Source organism: Pistacia vera, unplaced genomic scaffold (assembly GCF_008641045.1).
Source record: "Pistacia vera cultivar Batoury unplaced genomic scaffold, PisVer_v2 Contig22, whole genome shotgun sequence".
NCBI classification, from domain to species: domain Eukaryota; kingdom Viridiplantae; phylum Streptophyta; class Magnoliopsida; order Sapindales; family Anacardiaceae; genus Pistacia; species Pistacia vera.
This window is the reverse complement of record NW_022196024.1, coordinates 892,063-918,397: the sequence shown is the minus strand read 5'-3', so window position 1 is coordinate 918,397 and position 26,335 is coordinate 892,063. Positions and strand designations below refer to the sequence as shown.

General features: G+C 40.7%; 1 protein-coding gene across 2 annotated transcripts; it reads right to left on the bottom strand.

Annotated features, from left to right (window-relative positions):
- Nucleotides 1-3,079: 3,079 nt before the first annotated feature.
- Nucleotides 3,080-6,708, bottom strand: LOC116130344. Of its 2 annotated transcripts, none has more exons than XM_031416090.1 (8): nt 6,538-6,708; nt 6,365-6,433; nt 6,237-6,272; nt 6,110-6,142; nt 5,907-5,977; nt 4,707-4,788; nt 3,604-3,693; nt 3,080-3,451 (listed from the first exon to the last, which is right to left on the bottom strand). In XM_031416090.1, exons 1-8 carry the CDS (start codon nt 6,634-6,636, stop codon nt 3,395-3,397), a joined length of 537 nt encoding a protein of 178 aa, XP_031271950.1. In that variant the 5' UTR covers nt 6,637-6,708; the 3' UTR covers nt 3,080-3,394. The 2 variants fall into 2 exon arrangements, with proteins under 2 accessions (XP_031271950.1, XP_031271952.1); XM_031416092.1 differs by having other exon boundaries at nt 6,237-6,266; nt 6,538-6,705.
- Nucleotides 6,709-26,335: the final 19,627 nt, after the last annotated feature.

Sequence of the window (26,335 nt, the reverse complement as noted above, 5' to 3'; positions counted from 1 at the left end):
AAATATAACATGCAAATGCAATCAATGCTTTTTTTCTTTAGATATTTAGACAGCTGTAGTTGCGTGCAGAACTTTAATGGCTTTGGCTTTTGTGATAGTTTTTGCTAATCTTTATCAATATGCGGGTGACAAATTATGCATATCCTGCCAATCTCTTGCTATCCTCTCACAAAAAATTTAACAGTTGAACAGTTCAACCATTGTAATAGTTTATTTAAGACTCTGCAAATTAACATTACTGTATCCTTTACAACAACCTATCGTCCAAGTATTTGTGACTAACCAAAACTGCAACTAAATCAGTGCTACCCTTCTAACATGCTTGCATTGCTAATTTGCTCTCTCTCTGCTGAAAAAACTTTTCATTTCTCTGATAAGAAACAATACCTTCCTGAGATTACTAACTGCAGATTTTTACGGTATGGTATTATGTATTTGAATGAGCCTAGTCTTAGTTATCCTATTCAAAAGAATAGTCTTTTATATGAAATGACACATCTTCCTTATAAGTTCCAAGACCGTTTGATCATCCGACTGATCTTCTCATTCTAATTCCTGAGACCATCACATTGATCTCTTGGCGTCCAGCTGTAGTACTATTTTGTAAGATACCCGGTTATGAAACTCAAAAGGTGATGGACTCCCCCGACTCTAGAAAAATGGTCATGTTTTGTCGCTTTTGATTACAGTGACTGCCCTCCTATTGATATTAGTCATATTAAGCAGCCAGAACAGAACAAAGAAGCTGCCATGAGTAAAATAATTGTCGCCGGATCTTAGCACAATATCTAGCAAGCTAAAGACTATAAATTCAACATCTTAGACGTTAGAACTGAGAATCAATGAAAAAACTACACTTATCCCACGTTATGTAATCTTTTGAATAACTTAGATCAACATCACAACAAAGGCAGCATCTTCTCCCTTTGACTTCTCATAACTTGAATATCCTAGCAAATGTTCAGACTTTGATATTTTTTTTTTCTGTAATCCAAGCACGTGTCCTTCATTGATGTTACAGCTGATGAATTCATAGATTTTTCTACAACACATTACATGCTTATCTAAAACGTTTAATAGTTATTCTTACCACCAAAACATTTCTACTAACTCCCTAAGTTAACAGAAAAGCATTTTTTAACTATCTCAAACCACTTCCTAACGAATTCTTAGCTCTTAGTAGTCTTTAAATGGCCATAAAACTATTGTGCGGTAAGTAATTGGTTGGATAACTAAAAGGGTTTTAGATTTTATCGAGAGAAAGTCACTTTAACTAATAGATTCGTCTTTTGGGTTTAGTACTCAGAATTCTTAGTAGAGTAAACAGTCACTCGAGGATATGGTCCCAATGGATATAAAGAAGAATATTTACATAACCTAATAAGTTAACCTTTTGAGTTGGATATTACGTATCTCCAACAAAAATTCCTCTGTTAAGAAGCTGATGTAAAAACAATTTGAGATATAAATAATTGAAGGATAAAGAGAAAGGAATTATAATAATTGGAATAAAAATTCAAGAATGGGTAGCTGGCTGGCGATTTAGTTAATCGAATGCAATCATCGTCATAGGTTCAGTTGGGGGTAGCTTTCATAAATGTCAAAGGTGAGAACTCTGGGTTGATACAGATATAAACAACAGTGATTCATGAACAGATGAGTATTTCTTTCACAATCATAAATTTTATGTAAAAAAACATATATATCTGTCAGCATTGAACATGACTTTGTTTTTTTGAATTAGCAATTGAAAGCGACTGAATTGGACTATTTAACTCATTTGACCCAGCTCCAGTTAAGCTCTAACAAGAAACAACCAAAAATTAATTCAGTCCAACTTCTTGTTTTGTTTTGTTCTGTTTTACTTCTCTATTATTAAAAATTGAAAGAAATTAGAAGTCTCTGGCACAGGTGTTCCTGTAGGAATGTGATAATGGTTTTATGGTCAAAGATTACACCCGCAACTGTGCAAGAGGCGGCCACAAGTCTCTCACCACAAAGTTTAGTAATTCGTCTCCCTGATGATGACTTGTTTTAATTGTCACCAATAATGTCTTATTCAGCCACTGTAGAACCCTATGTGTTACTTGTATCTTCAACATGAAACGTGCACTGTAAACTCCATGCGCCTGATTTGAAGAAGTTGATTTGATGTTACATTTACTTGAGTGAACAAGCACCGTCACCTAATTAATTGTTTGCCATGAAACATGCCCTGTAATCATCTTCCATCGTGATTAAGGATACGCATAATCTACTAGAGCTAATTGGGTTGATGTATGACAAATAATAAATGATGCCCACATTTTCTTTCAATGTGGAAAAGTTTCCCACCACGTTTTAATTGCATTAACTAGATGTATAACATAAATGCCTACAATCTTAAGTTAAGGATCTGGTTATGGTTTCCTTGATCAGAACCCAGTAGTAAAAAGCTGTCTGGATTATATGTTATGGAGCCAGTAACATAATAAGCTATGGTATTCTGAAGTTGACACAGGACGAGAGGAATATGTCATAAAAAGAAAGAACTCAATCAATGACAACAAGCATAGGAGCATAATTTAATATGCACAATGTCATAGCAGAGTGGTTTGTCAATCTCTCAACAAAACCAGAACTGGTCTTTTCAATCCAACTCATTGCCAGCTATACTTTTGGTTAGCTTTGAGAAAGGACAAAAAATTAAAGTTTATGATATGAGATGAAAGTTACGGACACCAAATACCCAAAATAGGATTCAAAACAGTTTGCAGTCGCAACTAATACTATTATAAAAATCATAACATATGCAAGCTTAATGCTCCACTTGGCTCACCTTTCTGTTTCGGAATGATGATTGTGATGCCAATTGCAAAATCATAATAAAGCAGACAAAATGGAATTCGTATTTCCAATCTAAAAGCTCTAAAGAACAAACAGTAAAAGTGAGTATGCCGATGGAGAAGGATAAGAGCTGCTGCTTTTCGGATCATGCTCTGAGATCAAAAGATGATCCTTTTCTAAATTTTAATTCGTCATTCCTGTTCCACTAGGGTCTAATAGATCCAAGGAAGTGCCACATCTCATACAGACGACATTTCAATGAAGAAGCACCGCTAATTATATATATCTATAAAGTGCTATTACAATTGGTAAGATTAGAGCAAATAATGTTCCACAGCTTCCATTGCCAACAAAGGAACAGAAAGTACTGGCTGAGCCACAATAAAAAGTTACAATACAAGAGTGGCTATACATGGCTAATTACAGCTAGCACTAATGGATTCTGACTCGGATAGCATATAGTACACACTAAAGAAAGTGACAGATTTAACATTTCAATTCATACGTGGGTGAAATTCACCAATTATGCAGCTTGTAACTACATCTGAAGATCTGTCCACTCCAACAATTATGGATCCTCAAGCCCGCCATTGCATGTCCCGTAATTTGACATTCCACCTCTAAACTGTTCAATTAAGAAGATAATAAAACTCTAGTAAGGATTCTTTTCGGTTAAATCAACCATATAATTTTGGCCTCAGTGCTTACTTACAACTATATGTTCCCTCATTATTTTTGTTTTTCCAATTCCATGAGAAAGAGAAAGAAATATTTCACCTTCTCAACATCTGTCATTCCTGAGACATCTTGCGTTCTTTTCCTCAGTTGTTCAACACGTGCTTGGGTCAGGTGATTCTGTTCTTCAACCTAATGAATGAAGCAGAATAAGAACAGTTTGCATAACAGAAAGCATTTATGTACTGCACCTATTTTACTAGAATCAAACAAAGATTTTTGGGCCACTACTAGAGCCCATTTTCGTTTTCTATAGATTATTTGAATAAAGTCAATAATTTCCAGGAATCATGTATCCTATATTTTTAGTAGATTTAATTTTAGCAACTACAGGATTACCCTTAGCAAATCAATGAAAGCATAAATTAGATTGAACAAGGTGTCAGGAGCAATCTAACTAAATGGAACAAAAAGTAAGATTGGCGGCCAAGATTGACAGAAATTCAATACAAATGTTCCTTGCATAGATTGATTTCTGAATTGGCTCTTTCTTGACAGCATAAAATGCTCAAACACAGCTTCCCACAAAACTTTTCCTTAAGATAAAGTAAAATCATTGACAAAGCATGGCAATATTGAGAAAGACTTGAGCATTCTAGGGGACTATTTGCGAAGTGCTACGACATAAACATTTTTGAGTTGTATGAACTGGTTTTTGGGAAGCTGAAATTAAATAGATATGTCAGACACATTTTCTAGTTCTCCTTCTACCCACAACCTCCGACTACTATAATATCAACCTTAATACAGGAGAGTAAATCAGCACATGTGATGGGCAAATGTTGCTGCATCTTGCTTGTTTCTCAAGATAAAGGAGATATTTTTAAAACAAAACAGAACAGAGCAACTATAAGAACACCATAAATAGAAAATGAAGAAAAAAAATTCAGTTATAAATCCCCATCATCTTGATTTCTGCTGTAGGAATTCAGCAAGATCCTATGCACAAATTGTCCTAATTAAGAAAAATTGAGAAAATCTCAAGTCTTATTGACATAAAACCTCTTCAATCAATCAACAAAACCTGATTCTACGACCACTCAATAAGTGCATAATGCATGTTAAAAAAACCCTTGAAAACAAACAAAAATAATATATTTATGTTTTTGAATGGAGAAAATTGATCTTTTCTAAACATTACTCACCCTTTCCAACATACGCATCAAGTACTGGATCTCATTCTTCTTCGCTGTTGACAGATCACATGTAACATCCATAATATTTGTCCTGCATGTCAGTCAGGACACTTGAAATAAGAAGTCCATCGCAACATATAGAATGAACTGCATATAGATCAAGTAGTAATCCAAGGGCCATTGAAACCAGTTCCAGCATGATACAATGTAGTTGGATAGACTGTATTTTTTGTTATGAAGTCACTATAGTGACTGCATCAGAGGTATGGATGATGATGAGAGTATAGAAACATACATTGTCAGCAGTTCTCCATCAGTGGTTATTTGTTATTGGTTCATATATAATATTCTTTAATATCATTCAATAGTAGGCCTACACTGTCAGAAAAGATTGCAACTGTCTTCCTCTTTGTTTTATTCTATGTTTCTTTCTTATCTTAAAATTAGTCACATGTAGGAGATTAAAGTGAAAAGTTCATCCTGGAAAAATGGGAACATGTAACAAACCATGTCTACTGGGATCTGACACAACCTATGTCTATGCCTCTGTCTGCTGCTAAAGGCATTCTTCAAGAGTAAGTTAGTCACTACGCATCTAATATATGTATTAGCAGAGTGAACTTAAAAAAAGGCCTTGCATAGCAGGAAATCTTCTTAATTTAGAGGCAGGAGTAGCCAAATCTAGAGCTAAATCAGAATGTGGACATAAAGCTGATAAGCACATGAAGTACTCTGCTCTGACCATGTCCAGGGAAACGGTTGTAGAGTTTCAAGTATCCACAACGTCTCCATTAACAAAATAATCATTCTAAACCTTAAAAGCTACATGAAACAATGAATTCTAAAATGCTGCTAATTATCCACCAAGTGAAGAATTAATGAACTGCAAAACCAAACAACTACTGTCTAGAAGCCAACCTGCACACTACCCTTTTCAAATAATATGATAGACTGGAGCTCCAATACAGAAGACATCACAAGTAAAATCATTTCACTCATTCTTGTTAATGTCCTGTGTATGAATTCAAGTGTAATAGTTTTCCAAATGACCATATAAAATCAGGCAGTATTTGTTTGAGCAGCTTAAAATATGTAGCTCTAGCATACAATGATATGACAAAAACATATATTACAAATAGTGAATATTGCAATAAAACTTTATCAGTTAAACAAGTATTTGCATGCTATCAAGGGATTAGATAGACCTACTTATCTGAAGACAATGGATCCAGACTTTTTTCTTCCACAAGTTGCTCCACAGTATCAAGTGTGTTTCCCACCTTCAAAATCATACTTAATTCAACATTAGAATGCCCAACCAACTAAATTCATAAAATCAAAAGGAATGAATTTAATTAGTAATTGAATTGACCACATCTAGCCGCGTACCCAAGTAATGAATAGAAATATACCTGAGTTTCAAGGCATAAAGACTGAAACTCATCCTGTAATATGCAAAAGAGGCAACGTTTGAAATTAACAATCATAGCCTAGTAACAACGTATTTAAATCCTTTAAAAAGCTAAGGGAAAATCATACCTCAATGTTTTCATGCAAAGAAGTAATCACCTGAAACTGTACACCCATTAGTTCAAATTTCAAACATTAACCAAAACAAAATTTAAAAGAATTAAAAACAGCTCTGAGTAGATGTTTAGAGAGGGGACCTGGATGAATAGGCGGTGGAGGGAGTCTTGCTCAGAAGCAGTAAAGTTATTGAATGCTTTGCTGAATTCCTTTTTCATTTCAAAAAAGAAAAAAGAAATAGTGGTAAATAAGAGAATTGATAGTTAAAGTAGATGAACAGAACTTAGAAAACTAAGCAGTGAAGAAAAGTTACTTGTTTTGAGCAAGTAGTGAGAAGAGAACGAATTGCGAGCTTGAAAGACTTGTTAAGATCCGATTGTCTTGACCCGACAAGATCACCCATTTTCTCCATTTCTCACAAACTTACAGGTCACAGCCGCGAAGTGGAAGAGAGTGTAGGAGCTGCTAGAGGGAGCAGGGGATAATGAAATGGGCCGAATTGAAATGGGCCTGTTTCAGCAAACAAAACATCCTCAAGGCTCAAATCTGAATATTTCTGTGTTTAAATATACAATAATGTTTTGATTATAATTGAGTCATACAAATATACAAAAATTGTATAAAATTTATGTAAAATGATTATTCTATCATTTATTTTTTGTCTGTTTGTATGACTCAATTATATGCATAGTATTACTTAAACCATCTCTAACCCATAGCACCAATTTGGTGCAAAATTGCACCAAATTGGTGCAAATTTTGGTGCAAAACACTATTCCATCTCCAATCCACAATACCAAATATTGCACCAAAAAGAATATTTCTTATAATATTCTTTTTTTCTTTTATTGTAATAATTAACAATTAATCTATTTCACTCATTATTTTTGTATATATTAATTAAATATTGGGAATGATATTTTTATTAAAATATTATATTTTAAAAATTATACTAATTTAATAAAATTAAGCATTTATTTATCAATAAACATTACATTAATATAGAAAAAACAATCATCTAATATAAAATGATACCAAAAAAAAAAAAAAAAAACAACACAAAGGTAAAATTCATATTGATAGCAATTTAATTTTCCAAATTAATTTTATTTTGAGTTATTGTAGTTAACATTTGTATGAATAAAGTCATATTTTAATTTTTCATCATATTTTAATTATATCATTATTATGAATTTATTATATAAATAATAATCAAATTAAATAAATACAAATAATCAAATTTGTGTGATTTTTGGTGTAAAATTTAATACTCAAATTGACTTAACAAAAAAAAAAAAAAGAAAAAAAAAATTATTGGCGCTAATTTGGCGCAGCGTTGTAGCGCCACGCCAAAATGGTGTGGTGTTTGGCGTGGGTTGGAGATGCCCTTATAGATATATCATATATTTCCAGTGATGTAAAGATCGGAAAAGATACAGCCACCAAAGATTATACATCGAATTCATGCACTGAATGACGTGACAAAATCCTGACCGTTGATTAATATTAAGTTAAAATTAATCAACGGTCAGAATTTTACCACGTCATTCGGTGCATAAATTCGGTGTATAACCTTCGGTGACTGTAGCATTACTCTGTAAAGATCTATCATATATTTGCTTGCAAGAATTCAAAGGAACCATTTGGAAGTGTGAACAATAACAGTGAGATTTTATATATCCCACAAACATTTTTATCTATAAAAACAGAGAACAAACAAAGCAAAACAGAGCTCTTCTATTTCCATTCCCCTATTTTCTGTCAAACTTTGCTTAAACAAACAATAATAGTTTCAACATGTGTAATAATGATCTATCCATGTTGTATAGACAGTTTTGTTGATATATTTGTAAACAATTTGCTATTTATCACCTCACTCATTAAGACTTTGGCATTATGTTATCACCTAAATTATACATGCTTACATGTAGTTCATTTTTAACGCAGATCAAACTATTAAGCATGCTTACTTGTATTATAATTTTATGAGTAAACAACCTATTCCCACCCGAGGTTTGACGAAATCCTAAGTTAGTACCCCTGATTACATTTATTCCAATTTTCACCTTTAAAGTAACATTGTTAGCAATTTTTAGGTTACAAACAGTGCAATTATCATAATGCCCTTAATAAATAAATTAATACAATTATAAATTTACCTTTTTATTTTTAAATTACTTCAATAACACCTTTGGTGGTTGCACACCCTCTCAATTTTTGCTCGATCTGGGCTATTTCCGATGGTGTTGAACCCCCTGGTCACCTTTATCACCTTTCGCATAGTTCGTCGTCTAAACCCATTTGGTTCCCGACTCATTAGCCCCTCTAATCGTCGATGCAGTTTGGTTTAGGGTTTCCTTGTTTTTCGTTGGATTTCGACGGTAAAAATCCAATTAAACACCACAACTTCAACCAACGTCTCCAACTCTATAAAACCCCTATGTCCCCATCCACTGTTTAGTTGCCATTTGTCGGCCGAGAGGTTTGTGTTCATCACATTTTTGGTGAAGTGGTAGCAGCAAACTGTGAGTTGTCGTGCTCGGGAAGGTTAGGGATTTTTTAGGGGGGATGCGAGGAGTCAAACGGTGGTGGTGGTTGGGGTTGTAGTGGCTCAAAATGGCCAAAAATCGGCAAAAAATAATCGCATGTCATGGCTGCCGTGGTCGGCAATCGACGAGTAATGAAGGGTTGTGAAGGGAAATGTTTTGTAGAGAGAAGGATGGGGGTTCGAATGGTGGTGACAAGGGTGCTTTTGGGTGAAAGAATCACCAGAAAAAGGGCGAAAAAAGCCGAGGGTGACGTTTGTTAATGTGCGTTGCCTCCTACAAAATGACCAATTTACCCATTCACCGTTAAGTCAAACACTTTTTTGTCACTTTAAGGGTGTGAATCTGGAATGAATGCAACCAAGGGTACCTACTTAAGATTTCGCCAAACTCGAGTGGGAATATGTCGTTTACTCTATATAATATATATAGCCAACGACTACACAATAGATATAAATAAGTTATGCAAGTTATAAATGTGTATGTTAGACCGGTCGTCACAGTCACAAAATTAAACCTAAATACCGTAGTTAGCGGTAAGCAGGGTCGAATCCACAGAGAGAAGACTAATGACCTAATGTATATTTGAGTTAACGAAAGAGAAATTAGCAGAATGATTAATTAAAACTAAGGAAACTAATTACTTGCAGGAAATTAAAAGCATTAAATAAATTGCTAACTAAAACTCAATATTAAAAGCGTTGTCGCTACGGGTTCGATTTGACTCAAGACCAACTCTCACAATTCCTCTCCTCGCTCTTCAATTTCCTAATCCTACAAGGCTAGGCAAATCAATAGAAATATCTCCTGGCAATCTAGGCATAATCTATCCTGTCTCCCCGTCGTCTTAGTTACAGATCGATTGGTTAAAGACTATCATTGACTAACCGAAAAATGCTAAACCCTTAAACACCACTAGTTGGTACAACGTTAACAAGTATAACTTATTAACTTGTATCATCCAATCAACTAATTACACAATAAATGCATTCCTAGTGGAAATGATATTAAACGCTACTACAACTTGATTGTAATTAGTACCGAAGCAATTTAAAGTCATAATCAACATTCAATAATCTCAAACCGACATTCAATTATGCAAAAAGTTATATATCAATAAACGTTTTCAATGGACATTATCAATTCAACACGTCGAGCATCATAATAATATTAAAGTATCACAAACAAACTGAAACGAAAATAAATATAATCTGAATACAAGAAACTTAACCAAATACCCAACATTCGGGCTCATCCAACTAGTCGAGAGCTGATGAGAAGATCAGTGGAGTCAATCTCGATCTCGCCTACATCGTAACTGACAACCGGGAACTTAGCCGCTCATGGTGGTGATGACGGAGGCTGAGACAGTGGAAACGGAGCTGATCATGGCGGAGAGGAGGTAATTGACAGCAATATGATGCGAAGAAGGGGCTAAAACGACCAACGGACAGCCGGGAATACGAACAGCCACACTTCACCGGAAAACGTTAATTTTCTGGCGGGTCTTCCGGAAATGGGATCCGAAGGTACCGATGGAAAGCTCTGGTGATGGGGAGTTCAGATCAGGTCCTGGGGAGGTGAGAAGTCGCCAGAAATGAGCAGGATCTAGCCTGGAAGATGAAGAGGTGCGGCGGCAAAATCGATGATTCCGGCGGTTTTCGCGGCGGCTGAAGCTGGGGAAGTGTAGATCCGGCCGTGGGGAATGAAGATCTACCCTTGGGGAGCTGGAACGTTGTCGAAAAAAGGCCAAAACTGGCCGGGAAGACAAAACGACGCTGTGGTGGGAAGATGAAACGTTGCGGCGTTTCCGTGATTCACGGTGGTGGCTTGTGGTGGAGATCGGTGGCTGGTGAAGATCGGTGCACCGGGAAGATGAAGCGTCGCCGGAGGGAGACGAAGGGTCACCAGAGCTCGCCGGAGCTCGCCGGAAAACTGGGTGAACAGCCCCCCCTGTACGCGACTTTTCATCTTCTTTTTATAGAACAAAATGTAAAATGTCATTTTGGTCCCTACATGTTTGAAAGTGACAAAATTAACCCCAAGATTATGACAATTTGACCCCTGAATGGCATAAATGAGACAACATCAACCCTAGAAAATAAATCACATCCTAATATCAACTTACACAATCTCAAATTTCAATCCAAACATGCCAAATTAGTACGAAAAACTCAAAATATGATTTTTAAACATAAATTCATAATTTCTCTTAATTGTCTCAATATAACTTCAATTCAATTACACATAGGGTCTTTTTGTCACCAAAGTAGAGTCACTTTCATGACTCTAACAGTGTAGTACTTAATTTTTCAACTTTATAAGCTATAATACCATGGAAATGAAATGAATAAATTAAGTGGCAATATTTGGTTTTCATTTGTGGTTAGCTTTTGTCTGTGAATTCCTGGGAAAATTATTGTGGTCTCAGAAAATCATATATCATCTGTTGTGAAAGCTAAAGAGAAAGCAAAGATGTATATTCGGATCAGAAACTCAAAGGAATAATTAAAAGGAGAAAAGCTATAAGAATCTTTTGATATTGACTAAGTAGAGATATCATAGATCAAGTACAATATATTATTATCCACATTCCCTTAATATAATTGGACCACCATCCTCGTGTTTTATTATATTATATGAAGATTTTGATGCCATAAAATGTAATGCCAAATATATGGCAAAAAAATATCTTACTATAAACGTCAAATAGGAAATAGATTATTATCGTGGGAAGGAAGATATTGATAATCAAGTAAAACAAGTCATGCAAAAATAGACAAAAAGGATTCACTTTCCCAAATAACATTTCAATATCGCAAAACTATAATTATTTCAAGCCAAATTTCCTTTGGGAAACTTATAAGGAATGTAATTAATTAAGAAAGTTGTCAATATCTTATGATATTTTAATTAATTTTTTATATGTTTTTTTTGCTACATGCAAATCAAATATTAAAATGTTTAACCACCAACTTGTGGCCGGATAGATAGAGGGACATATGGTTGGAACTTGAAAGTACCTCCGTCCTGGTTTTTAGTTTGAGTTGTACAAAGGGGTGGCCAATTACCTTACCTTCAAATAAAAAAATATTAAGATTGTTATACCTGGGAAAATAAGGGCTGACGTGGGGAAGTCACGTGAAGAGTGACCTGCTCCCGTCAGAGCAACAAGCGCACGTCAGACCTGTCAAATGATATGGAGCTCACACATGTCCTTTTCCCCTGCAATAAATCGTGCGAAATCAGCTTGGGAAGAGAGCAATGGGACATAAAGCCGGATTATATCCTGACAATCACACCAACCCATGGATTTAATGATGATTACACGCTTCAGTTTGATATAAAATGAAGAAAACCCCTTCATTAAGGGGATTCGACCATTTTTACATTGAGAAACTCCCTCTCTCTCTTATAAACAATACATTTACTTTTCATAACTCTTCTGTAAGTCAGTCCGCTGTTGCGACCTGACCCACACTAATATCAATACAAATCAGTGGACGTAGGACTTGCTACCTTAGCATCCGAACCACTTTAAAAGCTTTCTTTGCATTTATTTCGTTTTCTACATTTATTATCACGTGTGTTTATTGGCCAATCAGTGTTACGCACGTGACAATTCGTTGGTGCCAAAATCCAGCATCAACAGTTTGGCGCTAGAAGGAGGGCTTGATTTAGTGTCTACCCTTCATCAGGAGAATCTTTGACCTACTGGTCTTACAGCAACAAATGGCCTACCAATCTGAGCATGAGCAGGTCAACCAGCGTGCTGAAGGAGTCCCCCTAGCCCAAAGGGACACCCCTTCCAATATACCTCCAGTTTCGCAAAATGCTGCTGAGAATATCTTGGCAGCTCCGCAACTGGACCCTGCCATCAGAAGCTACCTGGAGAGGTTCGACAATACTCTCTAGACTGTCAACCAGAGGCTAGACCGTTTGGACCAAGGCATGTCATCTACGACAGCCGGAGCGGTACAACCGCCAAAGACGCCTGCAGGTCACGCGAAAGCGCGGCAAAGGGCGATAGCCCATGCCGCGAGCACTGCAGCGAGTAGGCGCAAGGGTAAGCAAGTGGCAAAAAGTAAGCCTACGGGCTCCCAAGGGCCAGCGAATACAAAAGGCGCCCCAAGCAAGGTGTCGACAAAGCTGAGACTCGGTGAAAAAGTGAATCCCGAGCTGTCCCACGCCATGTCGCAGGCAAACCCAAGCAAAAATGCTGGGCGCGATGATTCCTATCACCACCAACAGAACGATCCCGATCGTTATCATGCGGGTGGCCCCCACACCTTGCGGGGCGGTTCGTACCACCGCGAGGGTTGTGAAAATGCCCCGCACAATCCATCGCCTTCACACGCCTCTAGTCAGCGTGTGTCAAGTGTGGCCGGAAATGCCAGCCGAGGCGAGGAGGAATCTGACCTCCGGACTTTCCTGAACTGCAACCGAGAAGACCGGGCTCGCATGAGTGAAAGCAATCCCCAATTGGCTCCGTTATCGCAAATCGAGGAGCTGCAGCGAGCTCTGGACAGGTTAAGGGAGCAGCAAAATGAACAGGCGCAGGTCGCCTCTGCATCCCCTTTTTCTCCCGAAGTGCTAGCTGCCCCACTTCCACCAGGGTTCAGGATCCCAGATATGCGGCCGTTTGATGGAAACTATGATCCGCAGGATCATTTATATGAGTTCAACGACCTGATGGAGCTCCACCAGGTTTCGGACCTTGCAAAATGTCGTTGTTTGGCCGTGACATTGACTTTCCACGCTAAGCGGTGGTTAAGGTCGCTCCCAGCGGGATCGATCAGTTCGTGGCCTCAGATGAGCACGACGTTCCTGCGGCATTTCCAAGCCAATCGGAAGTTCTCAATGCCTTTGAGCTACCTCAGCAACATAAGGCAAGAAAGAGACGAATCCCTCCAGTCTTACATTGATCGCTTCCACAAGGAACTCAACAAGGTGGCTCATGCTCCAGAAGAGTCCATCCGAACTCTTATAATAGCTGGAGTTCGCCCGCAAACCGACCTGTGGAAGGAACTGCAAGCTGAGGACGGTATTTCCCTCACCAGATTCTACAACCTGGCAGAAAGTATCTCCGAATAGAGAATTCATTGGCGGCACTCCGCCGTCGCGATCACGGCACTTCCAGCAGTATGCCTGGTCGGGGAGATAATAGGCGAGCTGATCGCAAAGGAGACATTGACGATCAGCGAAAAGGGAAGAAACCCCGCTACGAGCAGAAAAAGTCCTATGCTCCTGTTCCTCGTCGCGACCGCGACGGGGCTCAATACACTCCGCTGAATGTGTCCATATCTGCAATCCTCAATAAATCCGAGGAGGCCAGCCTGCTCGGTGAGCCCGAACCCATGAAAACCCCTGCTACGGCCAGAAACAGCAAAAAATACTGCCGTTACCATCGGGATAATGGGCATCTCACTGATGAATGCCGAGCTCTAAAGCAGGCTATCGAAGAGCTCATCAAGAAGGGGCACTTCAAGGAGTACATTGATGACTCCCCAAAAGAAAACCAAGGGGAGCGAAAGAAAAAGCGCCGTGATCGCAGCGGGTACGACAATGTTAATATAATCTTCGGAGGTCCGCACCTCGCGGGAAACACGCGAGGAGCGCAGGAAAGATATGCTCGCGAAGCTCGCCACGACCCGATTAGGGTAATGAATACATCGCAGCGACCTCCAAAAGCCCGAAAAGAGGAACCGATCACCTTCTGTGAGAAAGAGGCAGCTCGCTTGCACCATCCTCACGAGGATGCTCTGGTGATCACGCCCCTGATAGGGTGTCATAATGTCTGCAGAATGCTTGTAGACAACGGAAGCGCCGTGAACATCCTGTTCAAATCCGCTTTCGACAGAATGAACCTGGTCGAGGCCGACCTGAAACCGGCCTCGATGCCTCTGTATGGTTTTACGGGGGATCACCTGATCCCCAATGGGATAATCCAGCTCCCAGTCACGCTCGGCGACTACGACGAAGTGACTAGGGTTACCGAATTTTTGGTCGTGGACTGTCCGTCGGCCTTCAATGGCATCCTGGGGCGACCTCTACTGAGAACCTTCAGGGCAGTCACTTCCATTTATCATCTCAAGATGAAGTTCCCCACTCCATCGGGGATAGGGGAGGTAAGCGGGTCGCAAAGCGCATCTCGCGAATGCTATGTAAAATCAGTCCAAATGGCCGACAAAGGAAAGGGCATTTCGCGTTGTGCACCCCGCCATGCTATGGCGATCAGCCGGATCGAGCCACAGCCTGGTCCGGCGGAGGATAACATAGATCCGCGAATTCAGGAAATCCCCCCGAGCGGCCCGGTTGAGGATCTGTCCGAAGTTTCGGTTGATCCAAAAGAGCCGAGCCGAATGCTAAAGATCGGAAGCTGTCTCAACCCTCAGCTCGCTTCTGAGCTGGTAAGCTTCTTGAAGGAGAACATTGATGTGTTCGCCTGGTCGCATGCGGATATGGTCGGGATCAGCCCGAACGTTATATGCCATTCATTAAACGTCAACAGTGAAGCTAAGCCAGTTCGCCAAAAGAGAAGGGCAATGGATCCGGAGCGGTACGCCGCGTTAAAATCAGAAGTGGAGAACCTTCTCCGAAATGGATCTGTTCGCGAGGCTCTCTACCCGACCTGGGTCGCTAACCCGGTCCTGGTAAGGAAGCCAAATGGCAAGTGGCGGACCTGCGTAGACTTCAGCGACCTGAACAAAGCTTGCCCGAAAGACAGCTTCCCCCTGCCAAGAATCGACCAGCTCGTTGACGCCACCTCGGGGCACGAGCTGTTAAGCTTCATGGATGCATACTCGGGATACAACCAAATCCCGATGTATAAGCCAGATGAGGAGCATACGACCTTCATTACGGACCGGGGGCTATACTGTTACAAAGTCATGCCCTTCGGCCTCAAGAATGCGGGTGCGACCTATCAGAGGTTGGTCAACCGAATGTTCTCCGACCAGATCGGGAGGACAATGGAGGTCTATGTGGACGACATGCTGGTCAAATCCCAGGTCGCCTCAGAACATATTGCGCATCTCGCAGAGATGTTTGACATACTCCGACTCTACAGAATGAAGCTGAACCCTCTCAAATGTTCATTCGGGGTATCGTCAGGAAAGTTCCTGGGATATATGGTCAATCAGCGGGGCATAGAAATAAACCCCGAAAAGATTCAAGCTCTGCTCGATATGGAGAGCCCGACCAGCAAAAAGCGTCATGAGTCTGAATGGGCGAATAGCGGCACTTAGTCGCTTCATATCAAGGCTAACAGACCGCTGTTTACCATTCTTCAACGTCCTAAAGGCCAACAAGAAATTCGAGTGGACTCCCGAATGCGAGCAGGCATTCCAGAGTATAAAAGAACATCTTGGGAAGCCACCTCTCCTCTCTAAGCCTCTTCCACAGGAAATCCTGCTCATCTACCTGTCCGTGTCTCAGTTCGCGGTCAGTGCAGCTTTAATACGGGAAGAGGAAAAGGTTCAGTGGCCAGTATACTACGCAAGCAAGCGTCTATCAGATGGCGAGATGTGGTACCCGGAAATGGAGCGACTAGCTTTTGCTCTGCTGGTCGTGTCTAGAAAGCTGCGACCTTACTTCCATGCCCATACGATCAATGTAATGACAAATTACCCCCTCAGGCAGGTCCTCCAGAAACCAGAGGCCTCGGGTAAGCTGCTCAAATGGGCCATGGAATTGAGCCAGTTCGACCTAAAGTATAGGCCCAGGTCGACCATCAAGGGGCAGGCTGTTGCAGACTTCATCTTAGAATTTTTCTATCTCCCAAGCGAGCAACAGCCTAGCGAAGTCGGGCAAGAAAGTATTCAGAACCTGTCGACCTGGAATCTCTACGTCGACGGGTCATCAAACAGGAAAAGAGCCGGTGCGGGTCTTCTCCTTGTGAGCCCCGAGGGGGTTCGAATTCATGGTATTCTCTGGTTCGGGTTTAAAGCGACCAACAATGAGGCCGAGTACGAAGCCCTGCTCGCCGGGTTGCGACTTGCCAAAGAAATGGGTGCAACCGCGATCAGTATTTACAGCGACTCTATGCTGGTCGTCAACCAAATCCTGGGGGAATACCAAGCCAAGGAAGAAAACATGGTCCGCTACCTGAAAGAGGCTAAGACCTCTCTGGGGTCGTTTAAGCACTTTGAAATCGCTCAGGTCCCCAGGGAGAGCAATTCTATAGCGGACGCCTTGGCAAAGATAGCCTCATCGTTAGACTCTGAGGCTCCTGATAGCATTCCTGTTCGTTTCGTCGATGCTCCGACTATCAGCTCGACCGAACAGGCCGTTAATGTGGTTCAGCCGGATTCCTGGATGACTCCCATTGTCCAGTACCTCAAGGATGGGACCTTGCCTAGCGACAAGGTCGAGGCAAGGGTCCTGCGAGTAAGGTCTGCTCGTTTCACACTCATCGGGGATCAGCTGTACAGGAGAGGATTCAATGCCCCTCTCCTCCGATGTGTAACCAGTGAAAAAGCAGACTACATCATGAGGGAAATTCATGAAGGGATCTACGGTAACCACATAGCAGCTCGATCTCTGGCGAACAAGGTTGTTCGTCAGGGATATTATTGGCCCTGGATCCAAGAAGATGCGCATAACTTTGTCAAAAAATGTGACAAGTGCCAGCGGTTCGCGAACATTCCGCGAGCCCCATCTCACGAGCTAATTACTATGTCTAGCCCTTGGCCGTTTTCCATGTGGGGGATCGACCTTATCGGCCCCATGCCAGTTAGAAAGGGAGGGGTCAAGTATGCCGTGGTCGCGGTAGACTATTTCACAAAATGGGTCGAAGCCGAACCGTTAGCCGCGATCACGACCAGAAAGCTAAAAGACTTCGTTTTCAAGAACATAGTATGCCGCTACGGAATTCCTCACACCCTCATCTCAGATAATGGAAAGCAATTCGATAATGAGGAGTTCAAGCAGTTCTGCGACGAGCTGGGCATCCATAAAAAATTTGCCTCAGTCGCCAGACCGCAAGCGAATGGCCAAGTTGAAGCAGTCAACAAGACCATTAAGCACACTCTAAAGGCCAAGCTCGGGGCAGCCAAAGAAAATTGGGCTGACGATCTCCCCGAGGTCTTATCGGTGTACAGGACAACTCGAAGAACCTCCACCTCGGAAACCCCATTTTCGCTAGCCTATGGCTGTGAAGCGATGATCCCTGTAGAGGTTAGGACCGGTTCTCTTCGGAGGGACTTGTACAATGAGGACGAAAATGAAGCACTTATGAGAGCAAGTTTGGATCTGGTCGAAGAGCACTGCAACAAGGCTTCGCTAAGGATAGCAGCCTACCAGCAGCGTGCAAAGAGGTTCTTCGACTCGAAGGTCAAGCGAAGAGACTTCCAGGTCGGAGACCTTATGCTAAAGGAAGTTCTCCTCGGGACCAGAGAGCCAAGTGCGGGGGTACTGGGACCTAACTGGGAAGGTCCATACCGAGTCGACAAGGTGATCAGACCGGGGACCTACCATCTCAAAAGATTGAACGGCTCCAAAGTACCCCAAGCTTGGAATGCCGAGCACCTCCGGCCATACTATCAGTAATCCCGAACTCAGCTTTCAGTTTTTGTTAATTTCTTTAATATTAAGTATTACTTTGTTCACCCAAAACAGTTCGCATGCGTTCTATTTACATGTAAGAATTTGTATGTAATTGCCTATGTAAATCACAATTGTAAATTGTACGTATATATGAAAAAGCGAACTGCAATTGTAAAGAAAATGTCTACATTTATGTACAAACAAAAAGTCAAAAGACCCGATTACAATGGGGACAACTCATTACACTAAGGCTGGTGGGGGGATCCTTTGAACCAGAACCCCCTGCCTGGTCGGGTCATTGGGCGGCCGTGGCTTCCTGATCGTCCTCCTCGGCCATGATCTGCAAGGTCGCCTGCCAACCCTTTGGGAGGTCGGACATGTCCAATTCGGGGTTCTTTGCTCGCAGAGAGTAAATAGACCCGATTGCCCAGTCTGCGGCCTTTTCCTCCATCTCCTCTGACTGATTCTGCATTTCTTCAGTCAGAAAAGCGATTCTCTCCCGACTCTCCTGGAGTTCGGCCTCAAGAGCTCGCCTTTCCTGTTTGGAGGCCTCCCTATCTTGTTCAGCTTGCAGTGCCCGTGCAAAGGTCGCCTGGATCTCCTGGTCCTTCTCTCCGACCTCTTTAGAGAGCCGGGCGGTTGTCCTTGAAGTTCCTTAACTTCCTCCGCACGTCGATCGAGCTCCATCTTTTGGAAGTCCACTGTTCGTAAAGCAGCGTCCTTTTGGTTCAGATACCTGTTCACCGCTTCGAACGCCTGGGTTCTTTCCGCTTCGACGGACTCTAAGCTCTGCTTCAGCTTCGCGACCTCCTCCTTCAGGTCGCTTGTCCCCTTTGCGGCTCCCAGCCGCGTCTTTTCCATGGACATCCTCATCGCAAGCAACGCCTGCGAGCAAGATATGAGTTAGAAATAAATCAGAATGAAGTTTCAAATACAGCTCGTTTACCTTGCTTAGATGCTAGAACAACGTGGTCATCAGGTCGTCGCCCGTATCAGCAAACTCGTCGTATGACTCCGATAGCTCGCACTCGAGCAGACCATAGACTATCGGCTGCAGGTATTCGGGCAGACTCCCCAACAAGTCTAGCACTGGTGTGCCCTTCGCCTTGTCGGCAGCGACCGCCTTGCTCACGGGCTCCTTGCCCGACCTCCTGGATTCCTGGCGCGACCTTAGAGGCTCTTCCTCAGATTCAGTCTCCGACTCTTCGGCCTAAATCTGCTTCCTCTTCTTCGACCTCTAGGCCGGAGCCTTCCGCTTCGGCGAGCAGATGGTGCCTGAGCGACCTGTTCGGTCCTGGTCACTTCTTACACAGGACGGGGCTAGGGAGGCGCGACTGTTCGCACCGGCTGTGCCAGAATAGGATGAGCAGCTTCAGCCACTCTCTCTCCTCGATCGAGGGAAGACGAATGGTGCTCGGCGGGGCTGCTCGGACTCCTTTGGGGGCATAGTTTCTATATTTAAGTTCGTTAGCAAATAAAACTATTCTACGACCAGAAGGGAACCAGTATAACTTACCTTCTGGGGGTTCTAAAGACGCTTTGTCGTTGAAAAAACTGTACTTCCGCAAGTTCGCGGTCGTCACAAGCTTCCTCGCGTCCCGGCTCTCCTCGTCCAGTACTCCAAAAGATACGAGCCTATCTGGGTCGGCGAGTAGGGCTTGGCTAGTCGTTCTGTTAACTGCAAAAGGAAAAAGCATGTCGTTATTATAAATCATGCGAGCAGATAATGAACCCAGCGAAGAAAAACCTACTTGGTTCCTGAAAGCGGTAGTAGCCGTCATAACAGAAGAAGAAGAACTTTGTCTCGTAGGCCCCCGCATTGCTGGGATAGCCATGTATCCCCGCGGCAATGGTAGGTCACCGAGACAAGTAGTACGAGTCCTTGTCCCTACTTTTCTTAAGGTAGTAGGCGACGCCGAGCTCCACTGCCGTTGGCTCGCCCAAGCTGCTTTCGCAGCACGTAATATACATCGCGACAGCAATGACATACGCGTTTGGCGTCAGTTGCATCGGTGCGATCCCGAAATGATCCAGGACCGACCTGATGAAAGGATGGAGGGGAATCCTCCCTCCACCCTTGAAGATCTCTTCGGAGATCGCAGCAAGGCCATCAGAGGGGCGCCGCGACGACCTGGTATGGTCGAGGAACACTTCCGCGCGGATGTCAAACTGCCTTTTTATCCTATCGAATTCCTCTGAGGTGAGGACCGAGAAGACATCAAGGGATGCGTCCTCGAGAACTTCCGGCGAGGACGAGCTGGTTCCTTCCTCGGGTCTGGATGTTGATGGTTCCATTCCAGTCTGCAACATTGACAGACATGTCATTTTAGCCATCGCATGTCCCGCGCGGCGCCGTGGGACAAATCCCTTAAACCCTAACAGTAACTCGAGCCGCCGTCCACGGCTCGAATCCAATGACGGCGTCACGTCTCTGGTGAAACACCGGGAGACCCAACGCCATTGCCCAACCAAACAAAAAAAAAAAAAAAAAAGAGAGAAAGAAAGGAGAACCTTACTTTCTGGGATGCGTAACTGAGGCCGGAACTTGTTCCAGTTGCCTGATAAGCGCCGATCGGAAAAGAAAGATCTCTGGTTTGCAAAGGTTTGTCACTCGAAGCAAAAGAAATTTCGGTGGCGTCATCTGAAAAATGTGAGATTTTATATGGATCGCGAATTAACGGTTACCACCCCTCAGAACCGAAACGACAGCCCACTCTCTCTCCTCGCATTAAATGCGCCCCACGTCGCATTAAATGCCGCGATAAGAGTCATCGTTTCAAATGCGTTGCACAACAACTGCTGTCAAAATGGCGTCGGGTCAGCACATAACGCATTTAATGTGCCTGACAAACGCTGTAGCGCGTGCAGAGCGCCTGACAGCGCAAAACCAGGTTCATTGAATCTCTAAGGTACAGAAAGGAGCGTCCGACAAATCCAGGTCGCTAGGGTGAAGATTGTCAGGTCGCTTAGGCAAGGAATTGTGTGAGATCATGTTCACCAAGTCTTGTGCCAAGCTCATCCCATTCAGGTCGGAGCGACCAGAACCTCTCATCACGGCATGACTTAGTTTCCAAGGTTCGATCCTCAAACCTTAAAAACTAGGGGGCTTCTGTTATGCCTGGAAAATAAGGGCTGACGTGGGGAAGTCACGTGAAGAGTGACCTGCTCCCGTCAGAGCAACAAGCGCACGTCAGACCTGCCAAATGATATGGAGCTCACACGTGTCCTTTTCCCCTGCAATAAATCGTGCGAAATCAGCTTGGGAAGAGAGCAATGGGACATAAAGCCGGATTATATCCTGACAATCACACCAACCCATGGATTTAATGATGATTACACACTTCAGTTTGATATAAAATGAAGAAAACCCCTTCATTAAGGGGATTCGGCCATTTTTACATTGAGAAACTCCCTCTCTCTCTTGTAAACAATACATTTACTTTTCATAACTCTTCTGTAAGTCAGTCCGCTGTTGCGACCTGACCCACACTAATATCAATACAAATCAGTGGACGTAGGACTTGCTACCTTAGCATCCGAACCACTTTAAAAGCTTTCTTTGCATTTATTTCGTTTTCTACATTTATTATCACGTGTGTTTATTGGCCAATCAGCGTTACGCACGTGACAATTCGTTGGTGCCAAAATCCAGCATCAACAAAGATGTTTTATTTTTCAAAGTTCAGCTGTCCAAAATTTGTTTACAACAATGGATTTATAACATAAAGTTCGTAATTTATAAAGCCAACCATAATTTTGTTACATATAAAGTTCTTTTACATAAGGGCTGTAACTAATTAAACTCAATTTTCTCACTTTTTTCTTTCAAACATTTTGTTGAGATTACAAGTGTGCAATATCCTTAGATTATATTAGGCAAATTCTAATGTGGGTCTAAACACTTCAGATATAATGATGAATTCTGAACACGGGAATTAATTGTGCAAGAAGCAGTGACAAAACTCTTACAATCACAACCTCAGTATTTACTGGTTTCATTTGGATTACTGGTTTTAATCCGAGGTTGTAGTCTAATAGAATTAATTTAATGAGCTAAAATATTAAATCTATCTTGCTAATTCATGGCTTCGACTGTGATATACAAGTTTTTGACAGTATAATTGATCATCTTGTTGAGCTGCCTGAGCTGATCATGATGGCCTCACCAATTGCGCCAATATTTCTAACAATTAATTATCATTGTTTGAGCGAAAAAATAATGACTCAGGCAGAAGTTGTTGTGGAGAGGTAAATAGGAGATTTGCTCAAACTAGGAGATTTCTACGGATCCTGCAATCACTTGCACAAGGATTCGCTAACGTTAAAGAGGCCAGATGGTTTTTACTGGTGTGCCCCCTCCGACGATTAAGTCAAATACAAAATAAAAAAACGTAGCAAAACGGAGTGTAAAAGTGATGGAATTCATGATTCTTTATAACCAAGTCTTTTATGGCCCTTAGAAGGCCCCCCTTGGGGGAAATTATATAACCTCATCCTCGAGATAACGTGGAGTGTTTGTAGGGCTGTTTGGCCATGAATTCTGGTGGCATCGTGGTGCCAAGCATGTGGCTGGTGGTCACGTTCTTAATTGGACCTTTCAGATAATTATTTTGTTATTGGATTGTGATTCATATGCAATTTTTTTTTTAATGGGTTTGGGAGGTTTGAAATGATTTTTGAAACTTAAAAAATCGATCATATAAAAAAGTAAACAATATATTCTCACTTGAGGATTGACGAAATTCTAAGTTGATATGTCTAATTGTATTTATTCCAAATTCACACCCTTAAACTAATATCATTAGTGACTGTTGGAGGTGGTCTAAAACAATGACTGAGGTCTGCAAATGGAGGTATGAGTTTTGTAAAAAAGGTTGTAAGGAGTCCAACGATGGTTTCAGTAGTTATTTTAGACTTCGAAATTGGTCAAAAAAAGCAAAAAATTGTCGGCTTGAACGCTACCAACGTGAGTCGCTTTTTGCTAAAATGTGCCCATTTTATGCCAAAGAAAGCTTCAACTCATTTTAGCGTGCTAACGTGCGCTTCACTACAGTGAATTGTTGGGATCTGTTAAAATAAGGAAAATATCGCTACTTTAAAGGTAGAAATCAAGAATAAATGTAACCAAGAGTACCAATTTAAGATTTCGATAAACCTCGGTGGGAATTAGAGGTGGAACAAATGGGTTAGGTTAGGCGGGTCAACCCTAACCCGGCCCGCATTCAAGAGGGTTCAACCCGGACCGCCAATAAGGCGGGCCGGGTTGAACCCAACCCGCCAGCAACCCTCGGGTGGGCCGGGTTGAGAAATGGCAACCCGGCGACCCGTGGGTTGCTGTTTTGTCCTTTCTAGAGAAAGGACCGCCAACCTGTCGGGTTGGCCGAAAAACAAATTAAAAGAAAAGAAATTTTTTTGTTTTTTCCAATTACCCTTTTACCCTTGAAATATAGCCATTTTATAGCCGTTAGAGGGGTCTTTTTCGTCATTTTCTTTTCCCATTTTTTTTCTATAAATTGGCCCTAAACTCTCATCTTTTCTCACAACTCAAATTCTCTCATTATCTCATTTTCTCTAATCTCTAATCTCTCAATTATTCAATTATTCTCTTAATCTCTTTGTTATCAATTTGCTCTTATTTTAATTTTTATTAGTTTTTGCAATTTTCAATTCATATTTCCAATTTCCATATTCCAATTCTCTTTCTTTAATTTTTTATTTCTTCTACATCAAATTTTTTTTCAACTACAATGGATAGATATTTCTCTCCCATCAATATCAATGATGAAGAAAACTACTATCCTAGTCCTAGTTCCGTTGATTTTACTAACATAAATACAGGAGATTCAAATAGTCCCGCAGCTTTTCCAGTCTCAGAATCCGATACACCCCAAAATATGCCCCCGATTCCTCCCCATACAGCTCCTGGTGGTTCTAGAAGTCGTCCTCGTCTAACTTCATCTCAAGCTGAGGCGGGTTTATCAACTACCGTCGAAACCGAAGACAGACACACATCAGACGTTTGGGCACATTTCAACAAGTTTTACGAGACAGAAAATGGCGTTCAAGTCAAGAAAACGAGATGCAAATACTGTAGAAATATTTATAAAGCTGATTCAGGTAATTGTACTAATACTTTAAAAAGGCATACTAATAAATATATTAATCAACATGGAAATAGAGAAAGCAATCAAACTCAAATAACTAATATGGGTACTACTTGGCATTATAATTCTGATGTATATAGGGAACATTTAGTTTTATATATTGCTGCAATTGATCTACCTATTAATATGGCTGAAGATAAATATTTTGAAAGATTTGTTCAAAATTCATTTTTTCCAGGATTTAAAAGTTATTCTAAAACTGCAACTAGAAATGATTTAATAAAATTGTTTAAGAAAATGAAATTAGAATTAAAAAATAAAATACATACTTGACATATTAGTGTGACTCTAACTGCCGATATTTGGAGTGGTAGAGCTAAACAAGATTATATTTGTGTGACTAGTCATTATTTTGATAATGAATGTAAATTAAATAAATCTTTATTAGGATTTAGATTAATGGATGTTGATCATAGTGGTGAACAAATTTATAATAAAATTGTTGAAGTTTTAGAAGATTATGATATTGTTAATAAAGTGATAAGTTTAACTTTAGATAATGCAAGTTCTAATAGTAAAGCTATAGATTATTTTCAAAGTAATTATCCTTTATATAACAATTTGAAGTTTTTTCACCAACGTTGTGCATACTATGTTATTAATTTAATTGTGAAAAGTGGTATGAAAACAATTAAAGAAAAATATTGATAGAATTAGAGATTATTTAGCTTGGATTACTGGTAGTAATAAAAGAAATGCTGAATTTCAAGATGCTTGTATAAAATCAAATATGTCTCCTAAAACATTTGCATTAGACATGCATATTAGATGGAATAGTACTTATTTAATGCTTGATTCGTGTTTACCTTATGCTAATTTAATTAGTTATTTTGTAGCAAATAATAAAGGTCCTCATTATTTAGTAGAAAATGATTGGCAAATAGCTAAAGTATTTCATTATTTTCTTAAATTTTTTTACCAATCCACTTTACAACTTTCTTGTTTTTATTATTTTATTAGTCCATTGGTAATACATACAATTGTAAAAATTTCAGAGTTATTTACAAAAAACAAAAACAATGAAATTTAAAAGAACTAATAAAGGTAATGGAAATTTTTTTTTAAAAATATTTTAAACCCATTCATTTTCTTTATTGTTTAGGTGCCATTTTTTATCCTAGAATTAAACAAGAAGGTTTAGAAAATGGTTTAGAGACATTATCTGAAAATTTACAAAACTTAGCATTTGTCAATCAAATAGGAGAGGTAAAAAATTGTTTTACAGATGTATATTTCCAATATGAAAATAGGTATGGGAACCCGCAAAGACATGAAATACAAAGGAAAGTTTCATCAGAAGAAACAAATGAAGACTTCTATACCTGGAGTGCATTTAATAGGCCGAAGAGGCATCGAACTCGAAGCACAAGCGCAACCTCCTCTTCAGAAGCACCAACGGCAACAACGAATCTACTATTCACCATGCAGTCACAGAGTAACGAGCTTCAACGATATTTGGGAACTCCTTAAATGTTACCAGCAAATCCACAACCAAGAGCCAATTTTGATGTCTTGGAATATTGGAAAACCAGAAAATGTATTTTTTCGGTATTATCAAGACTTGCCTTGGATGTTTTTGCTGTTCCAGTCTCAACCGTCTCATCCAAACAAACATTTAGTGCAAGTGGAAGAATTTTAAATGAAAGAAGGACTAAACTTTCACAAAAAATGATTGAAGTCCTCACATGTCTTCGAGATTGGGAACGGTCGCGCCATCAAGGTCAATACGAGGTTGTCGACGATACTTTAATAGAGTCATTTCAATTTTGTAATATAGATGATATGGATGAGGGATGTCCTAGTCAACTCCAAAATTAGTTGTTCTGTAAATTGTAAATTGTAAATTAATTATCAA